This window comes from Antedon bifida, chromosome 4, assembly GCF_963402885.1.
Source record: "Antedon bifida chromosome 4, ecAntBifi1.1, whole genome shotgun sequence".
NCBI classification, from domain to species: domain Eukaryota; kingdom Metazoa; phylum Echinodermata; class Crinoidea; order Comatulida; family Antedonidae; genus Antedon; species Antedon bifida.
The window spans coordinates 17792492-17815019 of record NC_136229.1 but is presented as its reverse complement, the minus strand read 5'-3'; the positions used below and the strand labels follow the sequence as shown (position 1 = coordinate 17815019).

At 33.7% G+C, this 22528-nt stretch overlaps 3 protein-coding genes across 7 annotated transcripts; 1 reads left to right on the top strand and 2 right to left on the bottom strand.

The window, feature by feature from the left end:
• The first annotated feature begins 1940 nt into the window (after nucleotides 1-1940).
• LOC144840736 (endonuclease III-like protein 1) lies at nucleotides 1941-18498 on the top strand. 5 transcript variants are annotated; one of them, XM_078696725.1, is made up of 6 exons: nucleotides 1941-2010; nucleotides 7152-7736; nucleotides 7828-7998; nucleotides 8308-8573; nucleotides 12364-12558; nucleotides 14516-14819. In XM_078696725.1, the coding sequence occupies exons 2-5, from the start codon at nucleotides 7185-7187 to the stop codon at nucleotides 12545-12547; spliced, it is 1173 nt and encodes a 390-aa protein (XP_078552851.1). In that variant the 5' UTR covers nucleotides 1941-2010; nucleotides 7152-7184; the 3' UTR covers nucleotides 12548-12558; nucleotides 14516-14819. The 5 variants fall into 5 exon arrangements, with proteins under 5 accessions (XP_078552851.1, XP_078552850.1, XP_078552849.1 ...); XM_078696724.1 differs by lacking the exon at nucleotides 1941-2010 and adding an exon at nucleotides 6644-6705; XM_078696723.1 differs by lacking the exons at nucleotides 1941-2010; nucleotides 14516-14819 and adding exons at nucleotides 6648-6761; nucleotides 17867-18498.
• On the bottom strand, nucleotides 15853-17868 carry LOC144840740 (noggin-2-like). Its single transcript, XM_078696729.1, has one exon. The coding sequence runs from the start codon at nucleotides 17630-17632 to the stop codon at nucleotides 16943-16945; it is 690 nt and encodes a 229-aa protein (XP_078552855.1). The 5' UTR covers nucleotides 17633-17868; the 3' UTR covers nucleotides 15853-16942.
• Nucleotides 18499-19013: 515 nt separating the features above from the next.
• LOC144841107 (uncharacterized) lies at nucleotides 19014-22270 on the bottom strand. The gene is made up of 8 exons (XM_078697295.1): nucleotides 22090-22270; nucleotides 21677-21710; nucleotides 21240-21384; nucleotides 20953-21066; nucleotides 20607-20669; nucleotides 20245-20388; nucleotides 19608-19718; nucleotides 19014-19214 (listed from the first exon to the last, which is right to left on the bottom strand). The coding sequence occupies exons 1-8, from the start codon at nucleotides 22250-22252 to the stop codon at nucleotides 19014-19016; spliced, it is 975 nt and encodes a 324-aa protein (XP_078553421.1). The 5' UTR covers nucleotides 22253-22270.
• Between the last annotated feature and the right edge of the window lie 258 nt (nucleotides 22271-22528).

Here is a 22528-nt window from a genome sequence, read left to right as displayed (position 1 = left end):
ACCATGCCAGGTAATGTTCATCACATATCTTAAAATATCCCGACTAGGCCTAGATTCGAAGGCCTAGGCCTACATACAAGTTTTAAAAGACTGGAGTTTGGGGATATATCCACCCCATGCGAGACATATCGTTAGGTGTTTCGTGGAATGTGTTCCGAATTATACACATTTTCATAATTTAGTGTTTGTTATAGCTTAAATTGTTTAAGAACTAATGTTTTGCAGTATATATTTATAGTTCAGTAATGTTAATATTGTTTTTATATCGTTTAAATTGTTATCACCTTATTTCAGCTCCTTAATCATCACACTGACCTCCCCGTCTTTAATAATAGTATTATCCACTTGTTGTATAAGTAACGCTAGGTTTGGGTTATTCCATTTTGGTAACAGGCAACATTTTATTTTAAACATTGTAGGCCTACAGTATTTTTATTTTATAATTATGCATAAAATTAATATGTATTATTTGCAATTGTATTACCAATAAATTACACATAACACTGTTTTTATTTTTTATTATATTTTTTTTAAAGGTATGTCTGGAGTCGGATGAAATGTGTATTATCTATTATTATTGCATGAGGCAATTTTTCCGAATGATCAGAAAATATGGTACAGTTGACTTGTTTTCCAGCTGTTGAAGAAGCACTGTCAAGTGGTGAATGGAATAGACCCAATAGCAGAAGATTATACACTATGATGTTATAATATAAAATTTATATTGGAATTGTTATGATGTATCTCTCATATGATTTTAATTTGTGATGAGAAGAATAGTTAATTAAGATTACTATCGATAAATATTGTCATTGTTTTTAGTAATGAATTTTAATATCTTACAGTATTAATCTATTAAAAATTATTAAATATATGTTATTTATTATAATTATAAAATGAGGCAGTATATAAAAGGAGGCAATTGTATATTTGATCTGGTCAAGTATGATTTTTAGCCACATGTTCTGCATACTGAAATAGGTTTTTTATATGGTTGTCCATTCTGAAATAAACAAAATCATATCATTTATTTTTATAAAATTAGTGTAAATGAAACTTTTAAATGCCTACTACAGACCTATAAAATTGAAAACATTTATTACTATACTGTATTTACAATTTATTATTTAAAAATGTGAATACATACAAATATTGGAGGTATATTTCTATGTACATAGGGCCAGGTCTTACAGATAAAATAAGAAGTAATAATAGAAATAATATATTGTATGTTTATATAATAAACATACATAATTTACTATCTTGCATAATTTCATTATTGAGACGCACAGCCAGGCAATTTAATTAATAAAGTACAGTATTAATATGATGATACTGTATGTATTTATTGTAAGGCCTAGCCGCCAGCGCGCCGCGCGTCTAATAATAGCCTAGACGCGCCTATTCTTTAACACAGGCATGTCTATTTTGCCGTGTAAAATAGCCTAAATTCAATCAAATTATACTCCCGTGAAATAATTGTTGCTCTCTCGTGTTAATTACAATTAGATGCAATACTATTTAAACAAGATGATATACCACGCTGCATAGTTTGAAAAACTTTGAATTAATTGTAATTTAACATTTTAGATGACTCATTTTACTTCCGAAATTTTTGAAACGAGAATGTTCATTTTGCTGGTTTTCATAGCAATGTTTGAAATGTCATAGTACTTAAAATATTATATAAACATTTTTAAAATCTACATATGTTTTAAGAAAATAAGTTTAAAAATAAAAGAAGTTTAATGTTTGATATCATTGAGGAGTTTTTTTACTTATTTTACGTCTTTTATATGTATGGAACGATCGTCTTTCAGCGTCGCGTGTCGAAAACATTTTGTGTGAAAACTTTCAATTAACACGCTTCGCTGCTTCGACGCCCTCTAGAGTTTTACCTTGCCAGTAAACATTCCATATTTGCATTACGGCGAACATACGTGAACGACAAGCAACAACAAAATACTTTGGTTTTAATCCAGGTCATCCCCTTATTAGGAGGTGGAGAAGGTATGACTTTCAAAACACGATAAGTTTATGATAAATAATCCACTTTGATAATTTCAACATTATACCAAAATATATTTTAGAAATTTAAGTATTTTATATTTCTTCTAAAACTACAAGAAAACTAAATTTATGATTATTAGCTTTAACTATAATAATAATTTCCGACTGAGCCAAAAATATTTGGCGCTAGTTCCGTTTCGCACCTGTTTTTATTTCGACTTCCTTTTGACTCCAAACTTGTTAAGTAACTTATTGTGAATACCACACCTTAGAATTTGGCCTCATAAGTACTTTTATGAATTAGAATCACATAAAAAGTAGCAAATAAATCCTTTAAATTCATGATTTTACAGACATGTTTCTCGTATACCGTTCGCGAATTTAGCATACTGGAAGTTCAATATTTTCGTTTCTATGGAGCGCCAAAAGAGCAAATATAATAGATGGTTAAAAACTCAGTGGAATGCGTCTTTTTTTAATGCATCTATTATTGAAATACACGTTTAATTTCAATATATTTTGTCAATAAAAATGCTGTAACATGTTACTGCTAATAATGTGCTGTTTTCAAATATCAACAGACCCTAAATCGGCATCACTACCTAGCCTGGCCTAAGACTAAGAGGAATATTATTTAGATCATTGAGGTATAAACCTACAGTACATGTACTATGATGATGAATTTGTAGATTTTTATTCTTAAAAGTTAACGAAAACCATGTACAGTATCAACAGTAACATTGCATTGACAAAATATGTTAAAATTGAACGTAATTTTCACCAATAAATGCATTAAATATACGCATTATACTGAGTTTTTAGCCCTCTATTATGATTGCTCTTTTGGCGCTCCATAGAAACAACAACATTGAACATGGAGTATGCGAAATTCACGAACCGATGTGCGAGAAACACGTCTGTAAATTCATCAATTTAAAGGATTTATTTTTTACTTTTTGTGTGATCTCCTTCGAAAAAGTATTTTTGAGGCCTAATTCTAAGGTGTGGTACTCACGATAAAGTTGCTGAACAAATTTTGAGTCGAAATAAATGACAGGTGCGAAACGGAACTAGCGCCAAATATTTTAGCCAATCACAGAAAATCTCTCAAAAAACATGTGGAGCAATCAAAATAAACAAATACGACACAGACAGCCCTGTCACGCCAAATGAGGTACCGCTGCCAAATGAGGTACCGCACTTAATTTGGCGTCTAAGGCGCCAAATTAGGTACTATTGCAAAATGAAGTTCTATTGTCATTTTTTAAAATACAGTTTATATAAAACAATCATATTTAAGCCAGTATTAAACTACAATATGTATTATGTGTTGTTACGCCTGTTATTAGATCACCATTACATTAAATTAAATATAAAGCAGAAAATAGTTATCCTTTTTTGATTTTCGTCGAATAGATCGAAGCGGAAGTGCTTCGGTCATGGTCCGCAAATTATATGATACGCCTTGTGTGCCAAAATCTTTTTACTGCTTTTTAGTTGTGCTGCAGTGCAGATTGTCTGTGATCAAGCAGAATCTGAGGATTTACCTGTGCTTGGGGGTCTGTCTATCAAGGTACAACATTTCGACGAAGCCAATTTAATATTTTCATTTTTTTTAATATCTGTAGAATGCGTCGTCATTTATTCTGAAGCTAATACTGTATGCCTATATACCGTAATCAGGCGGTATTAAGGCTAGTTCACGTACAGTAGAATTCACGTAGAATTATGTGGTGTTGTTGCTTGATTGTAAATTGCCCAGATTCTTCATTAGAAAAGAACTGATATTAAGGTTAATTCTGGAACTGATATTAAGGAGTTTTTAGAACAGATATTAAGATGTCCTCTATAAACGGAGTCCTCACAAACTCATATAAGAGGTCCTCTTGTGAAATCAGGTTCCCGTCGAATTTATTTCAGCTAAATAGCTAAATTATCATGGATTTCGTACCCACCATTCCATCGATAGCTTTTTTTCTCTCTTTTGTGGCGCAAACATATTATTTAACACATTTGTTAATTCCCAATGTCGTTACAATTCATCAGTAACATTTTTACATTTATCAATTCCGTATTACCTCCTATTTCATTAATGTTCATATTTTTCTATACACTTGACAATGATCATCATTATCATCTATATCTCGTTTTAACATATTTTACACATAAAGAATTTGTGAGATTTTCATTTGTTTGTTTTCATTTTACAACCCGGATTATACAATGTAATTTATATACAAGATGAAACGAAATAAAATCAGATCAGTACCACCTGTAACTCTTCTGATAATCGTAGCAAATTAGAAATTATATTAGCATAATAGTATTTCTTAAATCTACCCATTTTTCTATACTTGTTTCTTTATTGTTATATGTTTCACCGTGATTCAATGTTATATAGCATATTGCTTTTAAATGAATTCCATAAAAATTTACCCACTGGCTTATTTAATGCTGATTTATTCTATAAATAGTGAAGGCTGCAAATGTGTAAATATCGGCCTAATCTACTATTCCATCGATATAGCTAATTAAATTACTGTATGTCAATAAATAATATATTAACTTGATTACAGTAGCATCCCACTCTCATCACCCCACAAAGTATAACAGTGCATGCATGTTCCACATTATGTACGACGTATAATTGATGGAACGAACAACCGAGATGAAAATAACGCATGCAATCTCCATTGCAAAATTAGGTTCCATTTAAGTATAAATTCTAATATTCCCGACCTCAAAATAATTAGTGTTATAACTAACTGTATTTAGCTTCCTAGAATTTCGTCCACCCCTCCAAACGTGTTTCCAACATCGTATCAAACAAGGTGACCGACTTCATTGCAAAATTAGGTTCCATTGCATTATTGCGAATTTAAGGTTGTTCCCCCGACTTCGAAGTAATACTTGCTTAGAATTTCGCTCAACGCCCCATTCCCATCCAAACTTTTTTCCCACATATGATCTGAACAAACGACTTTATTTGCGAATTCACGTTGTGTTCCCAACCTTAAAATAACTCATGTATTTAGCTTGCTTAGAATTTCGCTCACCACATTCCCGTCCAAACATTTTCTCACATCGATATGAACAAATGAGATGACGACTTCATTGCAAAATTAGGTTCAATTATTTGCGAATTCACGTGCTTTTTTCCAACCTTAAAATAAGTATCATGTATTTAGCTTGCTTAGAATTTCGCTCACCCCATATCTCATCCAAAGTTTTTTCCCATCATAAGAACAAGATGACACGACTTCATTGCACAATTATGATCCATTATTGCGAATTTATGTTCAAATGTTCCCGATATCAAGGTAAAAAGTACCAGCTGAATAAAATATCTAACATATTGCAAAATTAGTCTCTATTATTGGGAATGTTTCCGACATCAAAGATTGTTAAAACTTGATGAAAATGCCATTAGGATTGGTTAATTAATTAGTTAATTACCATTATTTATTTATTGTGATATGCATGTTCAACTGTTACCTTCTATTACGGTACGTGACATGAAAAGATTGATAACAAAAGAGAACAACGCAATATCTCAAAATTTGGTTTCATTATCTATTTATGTTCTAAATGTTTCCGACCTTATGAGTTATTGTTTTGATGAAACAATTTGATGAATTTCCCCTCGAAGTAGGCCTACCTGTAGCCTGCCATCCCTTATTTATTTATTATAGGTCACACACACACGTGTAACAAATGAGATGATGAAATTATAACAAATATCTAACTAACAATTTGCGACTTAGGTTCGCCATTATTCCGAATTTATGTTTTAATGTTTCAGACATCAAAGTAAATATAGTGTTATACTGTAGGTATAATAAGTGAAATAAATGTGATCATGTAACTCATATTCTTAAAGAACTTATAAATAAAAAACATAAATAACATTATACATTTTAAAAAAACGGAATTGATTAAAAATGAAACTAAAAGGTTAGGAAACTGTATAGTTAAGCAATGTTAAACAAAAAAATATATACAATATAATCAATAGAATAACGGGATACATTCATATTCAACGAATAATCATTTTAATTGGACATAAACATAGAAATTCATAAAAACGAACAAAATAGTAACGGGAATAATGTACCGACGAAAGGAACGTCAAATCAAAATATTACTAGGAAATAATGCAGAAATGGCGTCCCATAACTCAAACAATCAACGTTTTAGCGCTAAAGGCAAATTGTCCCAGACCATGTCCGCATAACATGCAGACGTGACTTCAGACACTTCCCTTTGGCGCTAAAACGAGTAGTCTTCTTTTCCAGCTGCTTAGAAAGGGGTCGGTAGGCTTCCCATCATGCATGTCGAGTTTTCTATATTTTTCGATGGCAGTACCTTTCGTTTTTTACACTAAAATCGTAAATTTTCGTCGTATGTTTCAGTTATAATGGTTTAATTTCATACAATGAATAAAGATTATTAGGTTAGAAATACTCAGGTTATTAATTTTCAGTTTGTGTTTATTTGGAAATAAATAATATCAATATTTAATAACACGATTAGCTCGCCAGAAACGTGCTGCCAAATTAAGTGACCTAGCCTTGTGCGATACAGACCACGCGCACCTCATTTGGCAATGTCACTTCATTTGGCGTTACAAGCCCACAACGTCGTATGGCATGGCACATGTGCAGAGTGAAATCATCTATGAAATACCTACAAAAAGTCAATATTATACTTTAACCCTCTTCATTTATAACAAATATGGATATACAAATATGGTTTAGTTGTTTAGTGTTTTTTAGATTGAAATCATAATAATTCATATAAAATAAAATAGGCCTGCCAGTGCTAGCTAGTAGTAGTACACTAGTAGTAGTAGTAGGCCTAGTAGTAGTAGGCGTCAAAGGTAGGCTAGGCCTACTGTAGTACTCTAGAAAAATGTGGGCCTACTAATATAGGCCTATAGTTAATATAATGTGGTCAAATAAAATGCAGTGTCCCACATCTATCAAGACTATGTATCCCACTTTTTTTTTGTAGCTATACAATACTGGTAGGTAGGCAGGCCTCCCAGCAGGCAACATTCCCATCACTCAAATTTTGATTTATGTGTTTACTTTGTATTGTTTTATAAAATAAAGCTTTGTGTTTATTAACTTTTTTTACAGATTGATAGATTGTTACAAAACTGCATTTTGACAATGTCTTCTAAAACATCAAAATATTTTACAAGAACAAATGATTCCTACATGAGAAGATCATCTGAACGTTTAAAAGACAAATCAACACCATCTTGCTCACACGAAAAACTAGACGAAAAATGTTCAGGAAAGCTATCGAGCAAACTTGGCAGAACAAGAAACATAAAGGCTGAGGTCGATGAACCAACAAATATGGTTTCAGACACCCAATTGCAAGGTGTAGATATTGCCACGAAGAGAAGTGTAAATGTCAAGAATGAACCAATCAAAGAAATCCTCAAAAAGAGTCCTCAAAAGAGAATAATTAAAGTAGAATATGAAGACGCACAAGATACAAGCAAAACACAAAGTAAAAAAGTAAAAAATAAGAACTCTAGGCCTAAACCAATGGAAAACACTGATTACAGCAAAATTGATTTGGATAGGAATGTCTGGCAGCCAGTTAACTGGAGAGATCAACTGGCAGGGATCAAAGAGATGAGGAAAATGAGAGATGCCCCAGTTGATAGTATGGGTGCTTCTCAGATATGTGACATCTCGGCTGAACCAGCAGTTAGTGTTTCTTTGTTAATGTTTGAAGATACTAGAAAACTAGTATATAAAATCTTGTATTATTAATGATTATTTCTAATTCCGTCAACAGGTTTATAGATACCAGGTCTTGTTATCATTGTTACTGTCAAGTCAGACTAAAGATCAAGTGACATCGGCAGCCATGATGAAGCTTCGTGAACATGGGTTGAATATTGACAACATCCTGGCAACTTCAGAGGAGGATATTGGACAACTCATATTTCCTGTTGGATTTTGGAAAGTAGGATTTTTAAAATGTTATTTTGTAAGATTAATAAAAAGTGGTTAGAGGTCTGGTATATTCACATGTTCACATAATGCATTATTGAGAAATTTTTCTGTAAACACTGATGATCAAAAAAAATGCAGACTTGTTCAAATGTGGAACTGTTGCAATCTAAGTCATCTCTTATGTTATTTGTAGACCATGACTCTATATACTGTATGTAAATGGAGGAATAACCTGTGACTTCCAGTCTACTGGGCTGATATGCGCACAGGTGTGGATGACACATACCACAACTATATACATTCATTTATTTCTCTTTAGAGAAAAGCTGAATATATAAAGAAGACCACTCAAATTTTGAAGGACAAATACAATGATGACATTCCACCAACATTGCAAGAGCTAATCAAACTTCCAGGTATTGGACCCAAAATGGCTCACCTGATAATGGACATTGCATGGGACGAAATATCGGGCATTGGAGTTGACACACATGTACACAGGATCTCAAACCGACTTCAATGGGTTAAGAATCCGACAAAAACACCGGAACAAACACGAATTGCGCTTGAAGACTGGTTACCAAAGTAAGACATTACCACCAGTAATGAAGTATAATGTTATACTAAAGCCTTGTCTACACTATCAAACTTTATGTGATAACAAAATGTGATGTGCCCATATATGAATATGATGATGTCATATCACTACCATATTTGGGAATATCACTACCATATTTGGGAATATCACTACCATATTTGGGCACATCACACTTTTTTTGTCAAACTAGTTTGATAGTGTGGACAGAGCTTTATACTAACACTACTAATGTGTACATTTTCATGTTGTGGGCAGCCACAGAGCCCCGCACAGAGCACAAGATCATATATTATACAGATATTGACTGCTTAGAGGTTAAATATAAGATTTGACATCTCTGAGGAAATGATATTTTGTTCGAGGGAATATATATTTCCCAAAGCGCTAGCTGAGGGAAATATATATTCCCAGAGAACATAATATCATTCCCGAGTGGATGCGTGGCGCATTGGATGAAGCGTTGTCTTGTGATGGAGTGACAATTCATCGCGAGTTCAAGTCCCAGTAGATGACTTTTGTTTATTTATCGCCAAATGCGAGTGTTGCCACACGAAAATTACACAGTCAATATCATCGTACTCGAGAATTTGCTGGATTCTATATGTTTAATGACAGGGACACGATAATTACGCGAAAATTACTCAGTCAATATCATCGTACTCGAGGATATATACGATTTACGATCCTCGCAGCGGTAGTCATGTGATGCAGTTTCAACCAATCACGTTCACGTATTTACATAGGCTATGTAATATATATATATATTCATATGTACAGCAGCAAGTAACTGACCAATTACAGGATGGATAAACTAAATCATGCTTATAAACTCATTAGGGAGTTAGAGACAGTTGTGAGTTACAACCCTGGCATAGGTCAGGATTGGATTAGAAGGCAAGGACAGCTACAGATCGGATCAGATCCCATCTTTCCAATAGGGAATCAAGTTCTTTCTCATGTATGTTTCTCTTATGTCTATTATACACAACCTCACACTCTATAATCATCAATAAATGCTTAACATAAAAATAATAGTATATGACATTTTATTATTTCAGTAATTGTTCTAATTATAATAATAATAGCACCCTCTAATGTTTAGGAACAACTCTGTATGAACACAGTCAAAATGTCTCCCTCTACTTTATTGGCATACCAAAAGAATTCTAACAACCTTTGTTACGTGACACTGGAAAGCCAGCATTAAAAAAAAAGAATATTATATGTGATAATATGTAAGAAGTGTTTACAGCTTCATGTTGGTGGTATAAAATTCAATACAAATCTTTAAACATCCATCATCATTAATTTATAGGGTGATTATTCACTGACATTGGGTTTAAAACATCCATTAACCTGCCAACTATTACCCAATCACAAAACAGTTTTGTTTAATCACTCAATAAACATTCTCCATTAACAAATATGTTTGTTTCATTGCCTAATAAACATTCCTTTTTTTTCTAAGTACATTGTCCTGAAACGATTACTTATTTTAGAGATACAATGCTGCTATTGCAATACGGAAAATGTCTGACTCAAAACCCAAATGTGATCAAAGATACAATGCCATTTTTGCAACACGGAAAAAAAAATGTGATCAAACATAATATTGAAGGCGGCCAAAATGCGTTACCTGTATATTCTGAGCCATCAACTGTATGTTTGAGACTCGTAAACTTGCAGTACTAAGTCATTACATATTATTTAAAATATTACTTATTTTAAAGATACCATGCCATTTTTGCAACACGGAAAATATCTGAAAAACCAAATGTGATCAAACATTTAATATTGAAGGCGGCCAAAATGCGTTACCTGTATATTCTGAGGCATCAACCGTATGTTTTTTTTTTTTTTTTTTTTTTTTTTTTACACCATATTTAATGAGAGTGATCCATCCAGCAATTGCTGATCGTTAGGGACCCTCAGAGGTTCACAAGACAAACATATACACAAGATGCTCTACATAAATGTTTGAGACTCGTAGACTTGCAGTACTGAGTCATTACATATTATTTAAAATATTACTTATTTTAAAAATACAATGCCATTTTTGCAACACGGAAAATATCTGGAAAACCAAATGTGATTAAACATTTAATATTGAAGGCGGCCGAAATGCGTTACCTGTATATTCTGAGCCATCAACCGTGTGTTTGAGACTCATAGACTTGCAGTACGGAGTCATTACATATTATTTAAAATATTACTTATTTTAAAGATACAATGCCATTTTTGCAACACGGAAAATATCTGGAAAACCAAATGTGATTAAACATTTTATATTGAAGGCGGCCAAAATGTGTTACCTGTATATTCTGAGGCATCAACCGCATGCTTAAGACTCGTAAACATGTGGTACTGAAACATTAAAATTGGAATTATTTTAATTTATTTTTTATTAGTTAATTTACAAAAAAAGACTTTAATATTTTAATAATTATTGATAATATTGAAAATATGTATTTGTTATTATAATTGAATGGTTGCTGATTACCATCTTTTTACATCTTTTATTCATTGAAAGATAATAATCTACAGTTTAATATAAATACAATATATAATCTAATGTTCATATTTTTAATATTTTAATAATTATTGATATTGATAATATTGTATTATTTTATAATTAAATGGTTGCTGATTTACATCTTTTATTCATTGAAAGATAATAATCCACTACAGTATTTAATATAAATACAACATACAATCTAATGTTCATTTTATTAATTTATTGAGCGACTACTACAGCGCATCTTTAATGGATTGAAGTCATAGTTGTTAATTGACGTATTGTAAATAATTCACAGTCACTGATCTTTTAATAATGTCTATTTTTACAAACTTCAAAGAAAAACAGTGGATGTGGTTTTTGCGGTGCCATAAAACAAAAAAACATGAGGAATTTGTGTAAATATAAATTACAAATGTGATGACAGATTTATTTCACAATTTAGTGAGTTTTAGCCATGCAGGAATTGGCTTAAAAAATAATTCCCTTGGTTTGACTGAAGAATTTGTCGCTCAGAAACATTAACAGATTTTTTTTATATTAAAAATTTTATATTAATTAAAATTAAAAAGGCAAAGACGATTGAACTGAGTGCCACGCCTGACTGATAAGATTTGTTCTAAGTTGAATATAAACTTTAATAATAATTGGACATTGTAAATTTTAAGCATTTTATTTGACTTTTTAAAACGTTAATAGGCTAAATATTCACAAATTGTATATAAATATTTTACTTGAATTTTTTAGACCCTCATAATTTGTATATTTAAAAACTATTTTATAGAATGATAAATAATATTAATCAGTATATTTTTATAAACTCCTATTTATTTAAATTTGTATATTTTATATCCCTTATCTAATGTCAAATGATTATTATTACTGTAATGTACTCAAAAGATTAGCAATAGGATATTATTAATTAACTGAACTTATTTTTGATATTCATTATTTTTCCCCTAAGTTTGTTTTTTTTTGTCAATGTTGTTAACTGTTTTTGTAAATCAGAGGTTTGCCCTCTGAGATTGAGTAGTTTTATACCAAATAAATAAATTTAAAAAACATAAATAAGTACAAACTCTTTGTCAATATAATAACTTTAATAAGCTTTAGTGTTACAATCTTGAAACTTGAGTTGTTAATAGCTGTGATGTGGTTTATACTTTAAGTAATAATTCACTGTGTAATGGAATAAGTGTCATATTGGTACTAATAATTGGGTTATTAACACAATTTATTCAATAATTGTTGTATGTTTTCAGAGATCATTGGAGTGAAACAAATTTATTGTTGGTTGGTTTTGGTCAACAAATGTGTCTGCCTATTGGTCCACGATGCTCAGATTGTCTGATAAAGGAAACATGTCCTGTTGGCAAGAGCTTCAAGAATAAAGACTTGTACAAGAAATCACCCCGGAAAGTGAAAATCAAGAAAGAAAAAACATAATAGGCCTAAGGGTAGGTGCTCTGGAGTGTGTGGCATTCCATGGCCGTTTTCAGAATTGAATTTCAGAAAGTGAATATTCCAACCCCCTAATTCAAAAGTGGGACAGGTTGATTTTGGAAAAAAGACAAAACAAACAAGTAGTCTTTAACATCCGCTCTTGGACGCCTTCCATACGTGTTAGTGTAGTAAAGAAAACATACCCTTTTCAAACTTGTACAAATGTTAATATTTGTAAATGACAAGTATGCTAGTTCAGCTGAGATTATTTAGTAGCAAACTAAATTTTGTTATTTTAACATTTTGACTCTATTTATCAAGAGAGAAACTTTGCCATTGTAAAAATTGTCTCTACACACTATGTTTATTGATGTTGAAATACACGTGGTGACTTATTGGTACACAGTATGTACTAAGTAAATATAAAATACTTGAACGTTTTAAGAGTTTTAAAATGTTTGAAAAGTAGTTGTTGAGTGATTGTATTATTAACTAGAGGGTACTCAGAGTACAAACCTCCGCCTACTGTAAAATTCCCCTCTACATAAAATGTCCCTGGAAAATATATATATTTTATTTATTTTTTTTTTATTAGTTTTAAGTGTAAATAGGCTAACTGCACACTACAAAGTTGTGAATGAGAGTTTGGTGTAATGGTTATGTATCCAGCCTCTCACAGTTGAGATCGCTGGTTCAAGTCCCGTTTAAAAAAAATTTTTTTTTTTTTATTTATTTTTTTTTTTTGTGGACCTTGATCTTTGACCCTGACCCTTCAAAATTTAGCCACAATTATATTATGAGTCATTGATCATTGTGGCTAAGTTTGGTGAGAATCGGATAAAAACTGTGGTCTCTAGGCAGTAAAATAGTTTTTTGTTAGTTGTGACCTTGACCTATGACCTTTTCCCCTCACAATCGAACTCGCCCCAAAAATATGTTCCCTTAATATTATATTAGTCCCTCAATGGGTTATGATAATTTGAATACAGTAGAGCCGGCTCCTTTAAAAAGAAGGTGTCTAGGTGTATGAACGCCTGGCCAGTGAAGTGAATTTTTCCAATTCTACGAAGCAATAATTGAATGGAGAATGTCTTTTATATAGTAGATCTATTTTATTCTATCTTAGTTAACAACCCGTGTAGGCCTATACTAAAAACGGACTCGGAATGGCGTATAAGGGACCGAGTTTGAGGGATTGTTTCTATAATCTTAAAGTAATCTTCGGATTTATTGGGGTTCTACGGGAAGGATGAACCCGTATATTTTTTTTATTGAACGAAAAGTTTTTGCAACTCTTTACCTTCTGCTGTATCCACCAATGTTGTTATAACACACTTTTCAAGTTCCAAACCAAAAAAAAAGTACATGATTTACTTCGAAGGAAGTTATAAACATCGTTGTTTGTATTTTGCGAATCTTAAAATATCGCGTACCAACTTTATCGACATTAATCATGGGTTGAGACAAAAAGAACATTGTGTGAAAATTTATGAGAACATTGCTATTATTTATGTTATAGAGAATGTTTCTTTATTTAGCGGCCAAACCCGGAACTTCCTATATGCCCATATTTTCGCGGGTCCTTGCAAATCGTGAAGGTTGAGAAGAATCAAAATACTGTAATAGACTAGTAGAATATTGGCTACTTAAAGATGTATTTCCCCCCTGAACATTTTTTTTTAAAATTTTTGTTGTTGAATATGCCATTTTAATGTCACATAATAGTTATCCACTTTGAACAAACATTGAATCGAAAAAAAATGTATTTACCTGAAAAAACTGTAATTTAAAGCAAAACAAATAGTCAAATTGGCTGACATCCAATGGGCTTTGGTTGAATTTGACAATTATGAGAAAACATTTTGTTTTGGGTTTTTTTTTTGACGGAAGGGATTAACTTTATTGAAACCACAGTACAAAATAACATATTCAAAGTCTGATTTAATTAATCTTCATTTTTTCTGTTTTTAGGAGACAATACATCTTTAAAGCGAAGATTAGATCTCTTAAAATACGTAGTAAAATCGCGATAATATAAGGACGTAGAAATTCATGGATCATAATGTGAACACGTGCACGCAATAGAATGGAGGAGGATATGAAACCGAAACATGTGATAATGACATTGGTTATAATTACGTTGAACAATGCATTGCTTCACAGCAAAATACACGCTATAACTGGCTTCCATTAAAACGTTTAAATACAGATTTATGTCCCAAATGTTTGATATATTATTTGCTTCCTATTGGTGTACATTTGAAATGACAAATTATAACATATAAAGCATAAATTAAAACGACAAAGGTGGTGTTATACTGTAAATTGAAATCATTGTGTTCATTGAACAAAGACAATTTGAGACCACGTTGAGTTTATAACAGTCTCTTTAATTTAATGGTTCAAAATTAAACTTCTACATTGTTTGTAAAGTTGTGTAAAACAAAATACATTCCCTATTAATTAAGACATGGATAATACGGTATTGGTATTATATCAGTAAATCCCGATGCATTGGTCCATAATCAAATGAGCATGTTATTATTAAATGCATGAACCCCCTCCTTTTGAACGCGACACCTCTATTCAAGGGACACCTTTATTCAAGGGACATCTCTATTAAGGCCATTTACACAGACGAGCGGTAACGGTAATAAAAATATAGAATCGTTGCAATATTCCTTATGACCATTTACAAACAACGCGGTTTCCGCTCGGGATGGATAGATACAGATTCTACGTGGGACAACCTACGCGGTTTTCCGCTTACCGTTACCGCTCGTCTGTGTAAATTGGCCTTTAAGCGAACACTTTACCTAATACTGTACGTAAAACAATGGTCTGGTTAAGATTGAAGAGGGAAAATTAATTATTTAGGCCTATGCAAATTTAGTTATTATTAAAAACTATTTATTTATTTCCACATTGTATAAAATTGTTGACAACATTTGAGATATAAACATTTTAAAATATAAGAGACAACAAAATATGAAATAACCAGTTTGTGCAATTTAGTAGGCCATCGGTAAAAATAAGATTTTAGTTGGAACCAAAAAAACAGGTGACTTACAAATGCGGCTTATCATTGATGTTCAAAATGGAATATCATTTCTAATGTCAAAAGGCTATACCTCGGGGTGTTTATTTGCAATTTACCGGGATGCGATGTAATTAATTCACGATAATTAAAAACATTGCAAAGGCCTGTGGGATCACCTGGTTATTTTACCTGTAATAAGAGATATGTTTACGTTCAACAAAAGAACCACGCAACAAATAAAGTTAGGCCGTCTATATAGAATAATACTGTATAAATTATTAACGCTATAACGTATACACAATATAGAAATTATTAATCATGTGACATGATAACATTACAAAATAGTCCATTCGTTATTTATGGACAAGGTTCATTTTCAGGGCAATACACATTTTACTATTTTATGGTTCTCTTTGTGGCGTGCGCAGCGTTGCTTAACAATACTTTATTGCGACATAAAATACATGTTGGATCGTTATACATTAACGATATATATATTTCAACAATGTTACATTCCGCAGGCATAATGCATGAGTGTAAACGGAAAAAAATGGATTGTTGGAAATAGTTTTTAAACAACGGACCAATATGCACTGGTCTGGTCCGAGGTTCATAGATGATCTAAAAAGAGACGTCAATAACAATGTGCATTGTCGGTTGGGCCGAGTAATTGGCCGAGACCTCGACAAAATCCTCATGACAGCATTTCGACACATTTCTGGACATTCTCGATATTTCGGAGCGCTTGTAAAACTCTCTGTTATGGTGGTTTGAAGATAACATCCATAATAGTGATTATTTAATATTTTTCTGCGAAAAGACTGATGAACCACTGCAATAAATGTTTCTTCTATCTTCTTATTAGTAGCATAAACACGTTAATAAACAATAATAAAGGCCTAAACTGTACAGGTAATACAATGTAAACTATGTCACTTGTATACAGCGTAGTTAAGTTTCATGACACTGGAGTGTTACGGTCTATAGTGCCTCATGAATTTAATCTTGACTGATCATGATTATTAGACCGGGCAATCACGTACATCCTGACGTCAAATACAGTAGGACTAGGACTTGTATAGTTTTTATAGTAAGACTAGATAGAGTGCCACTTCTATCTTGTGACAATGAACGTAAAATGTCTCAGACGTGATTATAGCACGGCCGGATACGGAATGTTGTCTAAAAACTGGTTAATAAATGGTTTATCTAACGTGTAAAAACTTGACGGTAAATACACACATGTGTGGGCGTCTCTCTCCGTGTTGTAATGCACATGCCTACGTAAAGAAATAGCCATAAGCGTAAACTGCATTTATAGTTCATAACGTAATTTTTTACGCGTAAAATGCAATAGTCTAATTCTTACACTGGCAACTGCATTTCGATGTTATTGGAAATGGCACCCGAATCCACTTGCACCTGTACTTTGTGCCACGCTTTTCTCGCCGTCTGCTGTCTTTCTTCTGCTTACGAATACAATGCCAACGTAACGGTTGGATCGTCAACATTTCCGTCGAACGACACTGCATACCCGAAGGCCATGAACACTTCTTTTGAACGCACTCACCTCGCTTTACCCATCGGGGCCAGAACAACTGACCAAGGTCGATCCATTTGTATTCGACAGGACAATTTGATCTCTGCGTTAACCATTTTTCAAACACTGCTTCAGTATCGGCACTAATCCGAACACGGTTTCCGTTATCGTCTCGATATTTCATCGATAAATTTCGGAATTCGTCGATAAGATCGTTATCAATTTCATCAATGATGCCCATGTTTTTATTCCTCGGTTCGTTTATGCTCATCCAATGTGGTTCAAAATCATCACCTATTGCCTTTGTCAGTTTCGATAGTTTTAAATCCTTCTCAGTCGGAGGATTCGTAATGCTTTGTTTATCGTCAATCAATATTGGTAAAATTTGTGAATCGCTTGCAATCAAAGTCGGCCGTCCAGAGAAGTGTGACGGCTTTCTAGTTTTACTAGATTCGCAGTTCTCGACAAATATCGTCACCACAATCACAAATACTGACCAAATCCTCATCTTTTACAACAATACTACTTTCGACTAGAATTAATTAAACTCGAATTCTGGTTGGTTATTTCGGCGATTTCGTAGACATTTGCAAACTCAAAATGCATGTGTTGTTTAGACTGATACTTAGCCAGACACTTTACGAATGGAAAGTGTTAATTTACAGTGCTTCGGTGAGCTATTTCCGTGTCACCTCTGATGTCAGTATGGGAACATTGTCTGTCTCTGTTTATTGTCTTTCAGCTGTGAAATACACCTGAGATGCATCCCAAAAAGTGAAGGCCGACTTGGTGGGATGTCCTAACCTCCATCCAAAACCACGTCAATCACTCGTTGCCATGACAAATACTTGTATAGACTGTTTTAGCAGCGCTTAACATTCGGGCTACGAATGGTGAGAAAAATATGTTTTCAGTTTGGTAGGGTGTTGAAAATTAAGTGGCGCTTGATGAGAAGGAATGCCATTCGAGTTTGTTTGAATTCTAAATCAAACTGTGCACTAAAGTAGGATAGGCGTGTCAATTTATATCATGTGACTGTGCGCGTGAACGTTATTGGCCGTTGTGACTTTCGACACTGTTGTTGAAAGCTGGTTGAGAGTTTGATTTATTTGCGTTTATGTTTCTTTTTAAGTAGTGTTGTTAATTTGTCTACTGGTATGACATGTGTATTGTGTAGGCTAGGAATGCAAGTTGACGCTGTTTACATGAAGGGTCACACGGGGAAACCTGTTCGGTCCCCTGTGGAGTTTTAATATTAAGCAGCCGCCTATGGTGGCATTATGCGGTACAAAACTTGTCACTTTCGTTTTAAAATGTATTTATATACCAGTATCAAGTACCGTCTTTTATCTGTCGTTATTGTTGTCGTGATGATGTTGATCATCATCATTTAACTGCATCACGCCATCTTCATTCACCATCTTTATTTTCTAGTCAGTTAATAAATTATAATGCCAATTGTACCTCATACCAATCAGATTTTCTGTGTCTCACTTGCCGCTGAAAAAAATACACCTTTACATTCATTTTATCCTCATCATTTATCCTTATTGCAATCAGTAATTTCATTATGATCATATATCATCTTCGTATCATCGTAATCATTGTATAATGACTAAATTTTAATTTTGTGCTATTTTATTTACAATATTAAGAATACTATAGCTATCCGTTTTAAACATCAATGGGGACATAAACACTTTTATGTGCGGGCATTGTTCATAATAATAGGCCTATTAGGGTATTGTGTCGACCTCCATCTCACGACGACACCACGAAAGAAACAGTTACATATCGACGCGTGCGTACAGAAGTACCATTTTTCATCAATGTATAGAAATACGTTAAAAAGACTTTAATATAAAATTAAATGATTAGTTTAATCCTCCTCACAAAGTGTCGGAAGGTGGAACGTAGCAAGGGTGAAGTGGAGTTGTTTTGTTAAACATTAAAATGTCCAAATCCTTTTTCTTCGGTTCGTTGTCGGTGTCGTCATAGTAAGACATCTTCAAAATGTCGATGCCTTTGTTGGCATGCTCGTAGATATCTTTGGTCTTGTCAACAAGATCCCAAAGAAGACTTAGATCAACCTGACAACAAATAAATGGTTTATATTGTGTGTAGGTCTATCTTTGATGCAAGCCCGTATAGGCAGGATTACAGGAGCGGGTAGCACAATTTGTCATGAGCGAGGCAAGTTATAGTAGGCCTATTTATACTTTTCGCATCAGGAAAAGGTGGAACCACCAGCCTGGGCAGGCTTGAGGTGGCATCTCGTGGCATCCTCAATACATTACCGTACTATTTGACGTTACAATACTTAAACATAACATCGTGGTATCTCTTGTCTTTAATATGGATGCTCACTAATCTACGCACGCGCACGTATTGCGAGATGAAATATTGTATTTTTTAACACCAAAGACTTAATGCCATTTGTCAACTTTACTGCTAAAAACCACCAAACCCAAGTTACTACTTACGTGAAAGTATCCACTGAACGGTGAGTCGAGATCAGCAACAACGTAACAGAGCAGTGTGATGGAGAACACCGTCAGAATGCACATGGTGAGGTTCATTTCTGGTGACTGCGTCTGAGAAAAACAAAATCAAATCGACAAGTGAGTCGATGTCCGCGAAAACAGGGTAAAGTTTGAGTTTTACGAGAGTTTTTAACTCAGCCGCGGCCGAGTCGTACGGAATAATGCTTTAGACTAGGCTACCGTACTGTGTGTCAGGAATCCCATGGGATGAAGGTTGCTGTCAGAAGACGCGATGCTATGATGCTGTTCATAGTCTCTAGACATGATACAACTCGTGTATCAGGAGTTTTAAAGCTAGATTCCCACCTCGGCGCAAAGAGCATAGCACAACGGAATTTGACCATTCACAAGCAATGGATTATCCGAACTGTCGTTTGAGAACTCGCTTAAGCTTGGTTCCCACTAAGGACGTAGACGCAAAGCAAGCGAGTTGACCAAATGACAATCGATAATCCATCGATTGTGATTGGTCAACGTCGTTGCATTGCGTCTCTAGTGGGAATCAAAGCTTTACGTTACACGTTCGTTCTTGCTTGCTTGCGTTACGTTCTAGTGACAACCAATCTTTATGTCCTACCTCGATCAGCATGACTCCAAAGAATGAGAAGAAACCGACAATTTCCAGAAACGACCATTGTAGAGGGTGTACCTTGAATGACAGTGCTTGTTGTCGCTCAGATCCCCATTTGTTTAATTCCATTATGTTCGATATTATATGATCCTAAAATGTAAATATCTCATAATTACGTCTGTCATTAACATTTACGTTATTATTATTATTACGTTATCTATCTGATGATATTGTAAAACGTATAGGCCTAAGACTTATAGGCCTGAAAAGGTCTCTACGATATTACGTTATACGTCTGTTGACCGACTATTGTAAACGTAAAGCAACGTCAATCCCTTATATATTACCCAGTATAGGCCTTGACTTACCATTATCAAATTATCAATACTCATGTGGTTGTCTCGAACGTTTGCGCGCAGTATTCTCATTACCTATTTCATAAAAACAAAAATAAGTCTCCGTCCTTCATAAAATATGCGTATAAAGTAAATTCCGGGCTTTTAAACACATAGTTGTACAAAAGGCAATAGGCAATAACAGGTTCGACCAGTGCGCCCACCATTGTTCTGACATTGGGATAATACTGACAATAAAAAATGATTTATGCCTACACACATGAATTATTTTTGCAGCAGTTTCGGAAAACAACCAACTCGGATCTCCGCTACATCAGTCTGAAGTTATAGAATAAACTATTTTAAAGAGATTATGTACCTTCCAAATTTGTCCAGACGATGTATGTGATTTGTAGTCTGAAATGCTAAGTCCGCGTATGCCCTGAATCTGTTCCATTATGGAAATTGTCTCGTCTTTCACACACCTGCAAACCTGAAGAAAAGGGAATTCAACGTTAGGCCTAAATGCTCATAGATAAATAAGGTTTTTACGCGGTACGGCCCCATACTTGCAGTCACACTATTTATTTCGCACTTTGATCCTACACACAGTAGTTGAAACGACATGTTGGCCGGCTATATTTGTTTGTCAACATACGGTATTACCTTTCGCTTTTCTTCAAGAGTTGCCCTCGGTAACTGTGCCGTCAGCGAAAGAATCTGATCAAGAAACCCAATCTCTAAAGAAACTGCGTCCAGAATCACTTTCTGCTTTTCTAAAACCGATTGGAAGGTGAACCCAAAGGATACCCTGTAATGAGACAGAAATTGGACGTAAATAGCATGTATTGTTATAATCGGTGCATATACCTTGCATAAATTTTCTGTCATGAATGCCCCTGTAAATTTAATATATCATTAACTGAACGATTGTTTACTATAGATATCTAGATTGATCGATTTTCAGATTGAAGACTAACTCCGGAGAGTGTATATTCTAAACGGTCTCCGATCGCTTTATCAGGTTTTATATCGAGTGTTATCGTCAGTATTGAGAACCTATTCGTTTGAAATAAATGATAATAATAAGTAGGCCTACTTACGCATAAACAAGACCAGCCGGTGCTAAGAAACATGCTGTGAATAAGGGTATAGTTTAAAAAGATAATTGTAGTTCATTAAAACGTGGTTTTAAATTATACACCACCTATCTACACCCAAATGTGAGTGCCCATCATGGACATGATGATGTCATATCACTACCATATTTGGGCACATCACACTTTTTTTTGCTAGTTTGATAGTGCAGACAGAACTTTACCCATGTTTAATGCTTATCATGGATGTACCCTGTTATCTCCAATCTTAAGATACAGATAACTCCTCCTTTGAAACGGCCCTCTATTTAGGAGACACTCTTATGGGGGAAACTGTCCCTTTGAACAATAGGGATATTTTAGGTCCCGAAGGTGTCCTCGTAATCAGGGTTCTACTAAATATTAATTATTATAATTACCAATTGCGTCATTGATATTCGGCATTGAGTCTCCCCAGAAAATGTTTATGAGTGGTAATCGTATAAACAAGACCAATGGACAGAATGCCAGCGAGAGAACTGCTGGGCAAGCAATGAAGACGAGAGCAAGTGGTTGATTGTAATGGCGCCTCAACCCATCCATCGCGTCATTGTCAGATGACGATATAACTATAAAATATAACAAAGTACTGTATATCAGCCTTTGGGCGATCAATTACGGGCAAGCAATATATAAAGGAAAATGGTGGATGAATGTAATGAAATCGTATATACAGGTAGTAAATACATACAGTACATCGTATATATAAAGGTAGTATAGTAAATCATCTATCGATGAGAGAACGATATAAACATACGATTGAAAGTAACATTTACTAAACAAATAAACCTCTGATTAAATAAAATATAAATATTGTAT

Bases quoted from the DNA above. Each gene is read 5' to 3' on its own strand.
- LOC144840736 (XM_078696723.1), top strand. From the start codon at position 6,660: ATGGCACATGTGCAGAGTGAAATCATCTATGAAATACCTACAAAAAGT. The intron at 6,762-7,151 runs GTTTAGTTGTTT...CTTTTTTTACAG, and splicing joins AATATGGATATACAAATATG to ATTGATAGATTGTTACAAAA. The intron at 7,737-7,827 runs GTTAGTGTTTCT...TTCCGTCAACAG, and splicing joins ACATCTCGGCTGAACCAGCA to GTTTATAGATACCAGGTCTT.
- LOC144840740 (XM_078696729.1), bottom strand. From the start codon at position 17,632: ATGAGGATTTGGTCAGTATTTGTGATTGTGGTGACGATATTTGTCGAG.
- LOC144841107 (XM_078697295.1), bottom strand. From the start codon at position 22,252: ATGGATGGGTTGAGGCGCCATTACAATCAACCACTTGCTCTCGTCTTC. The intron at 20,389-20,606 runs GTAAGTCAAGGC...TTTACATTTTAG, and splicing joins GTATTGATAATTTGATAATG to GATCATATAATATCGAACAT. The intron at 19,215-19,607 runs GTAAGTAGTAAC...ATTTGTTGTCAG, and splicing joins CGTTCAGTGGATACTTTCAC to GTTGATCTAAGTCTTCTTTG.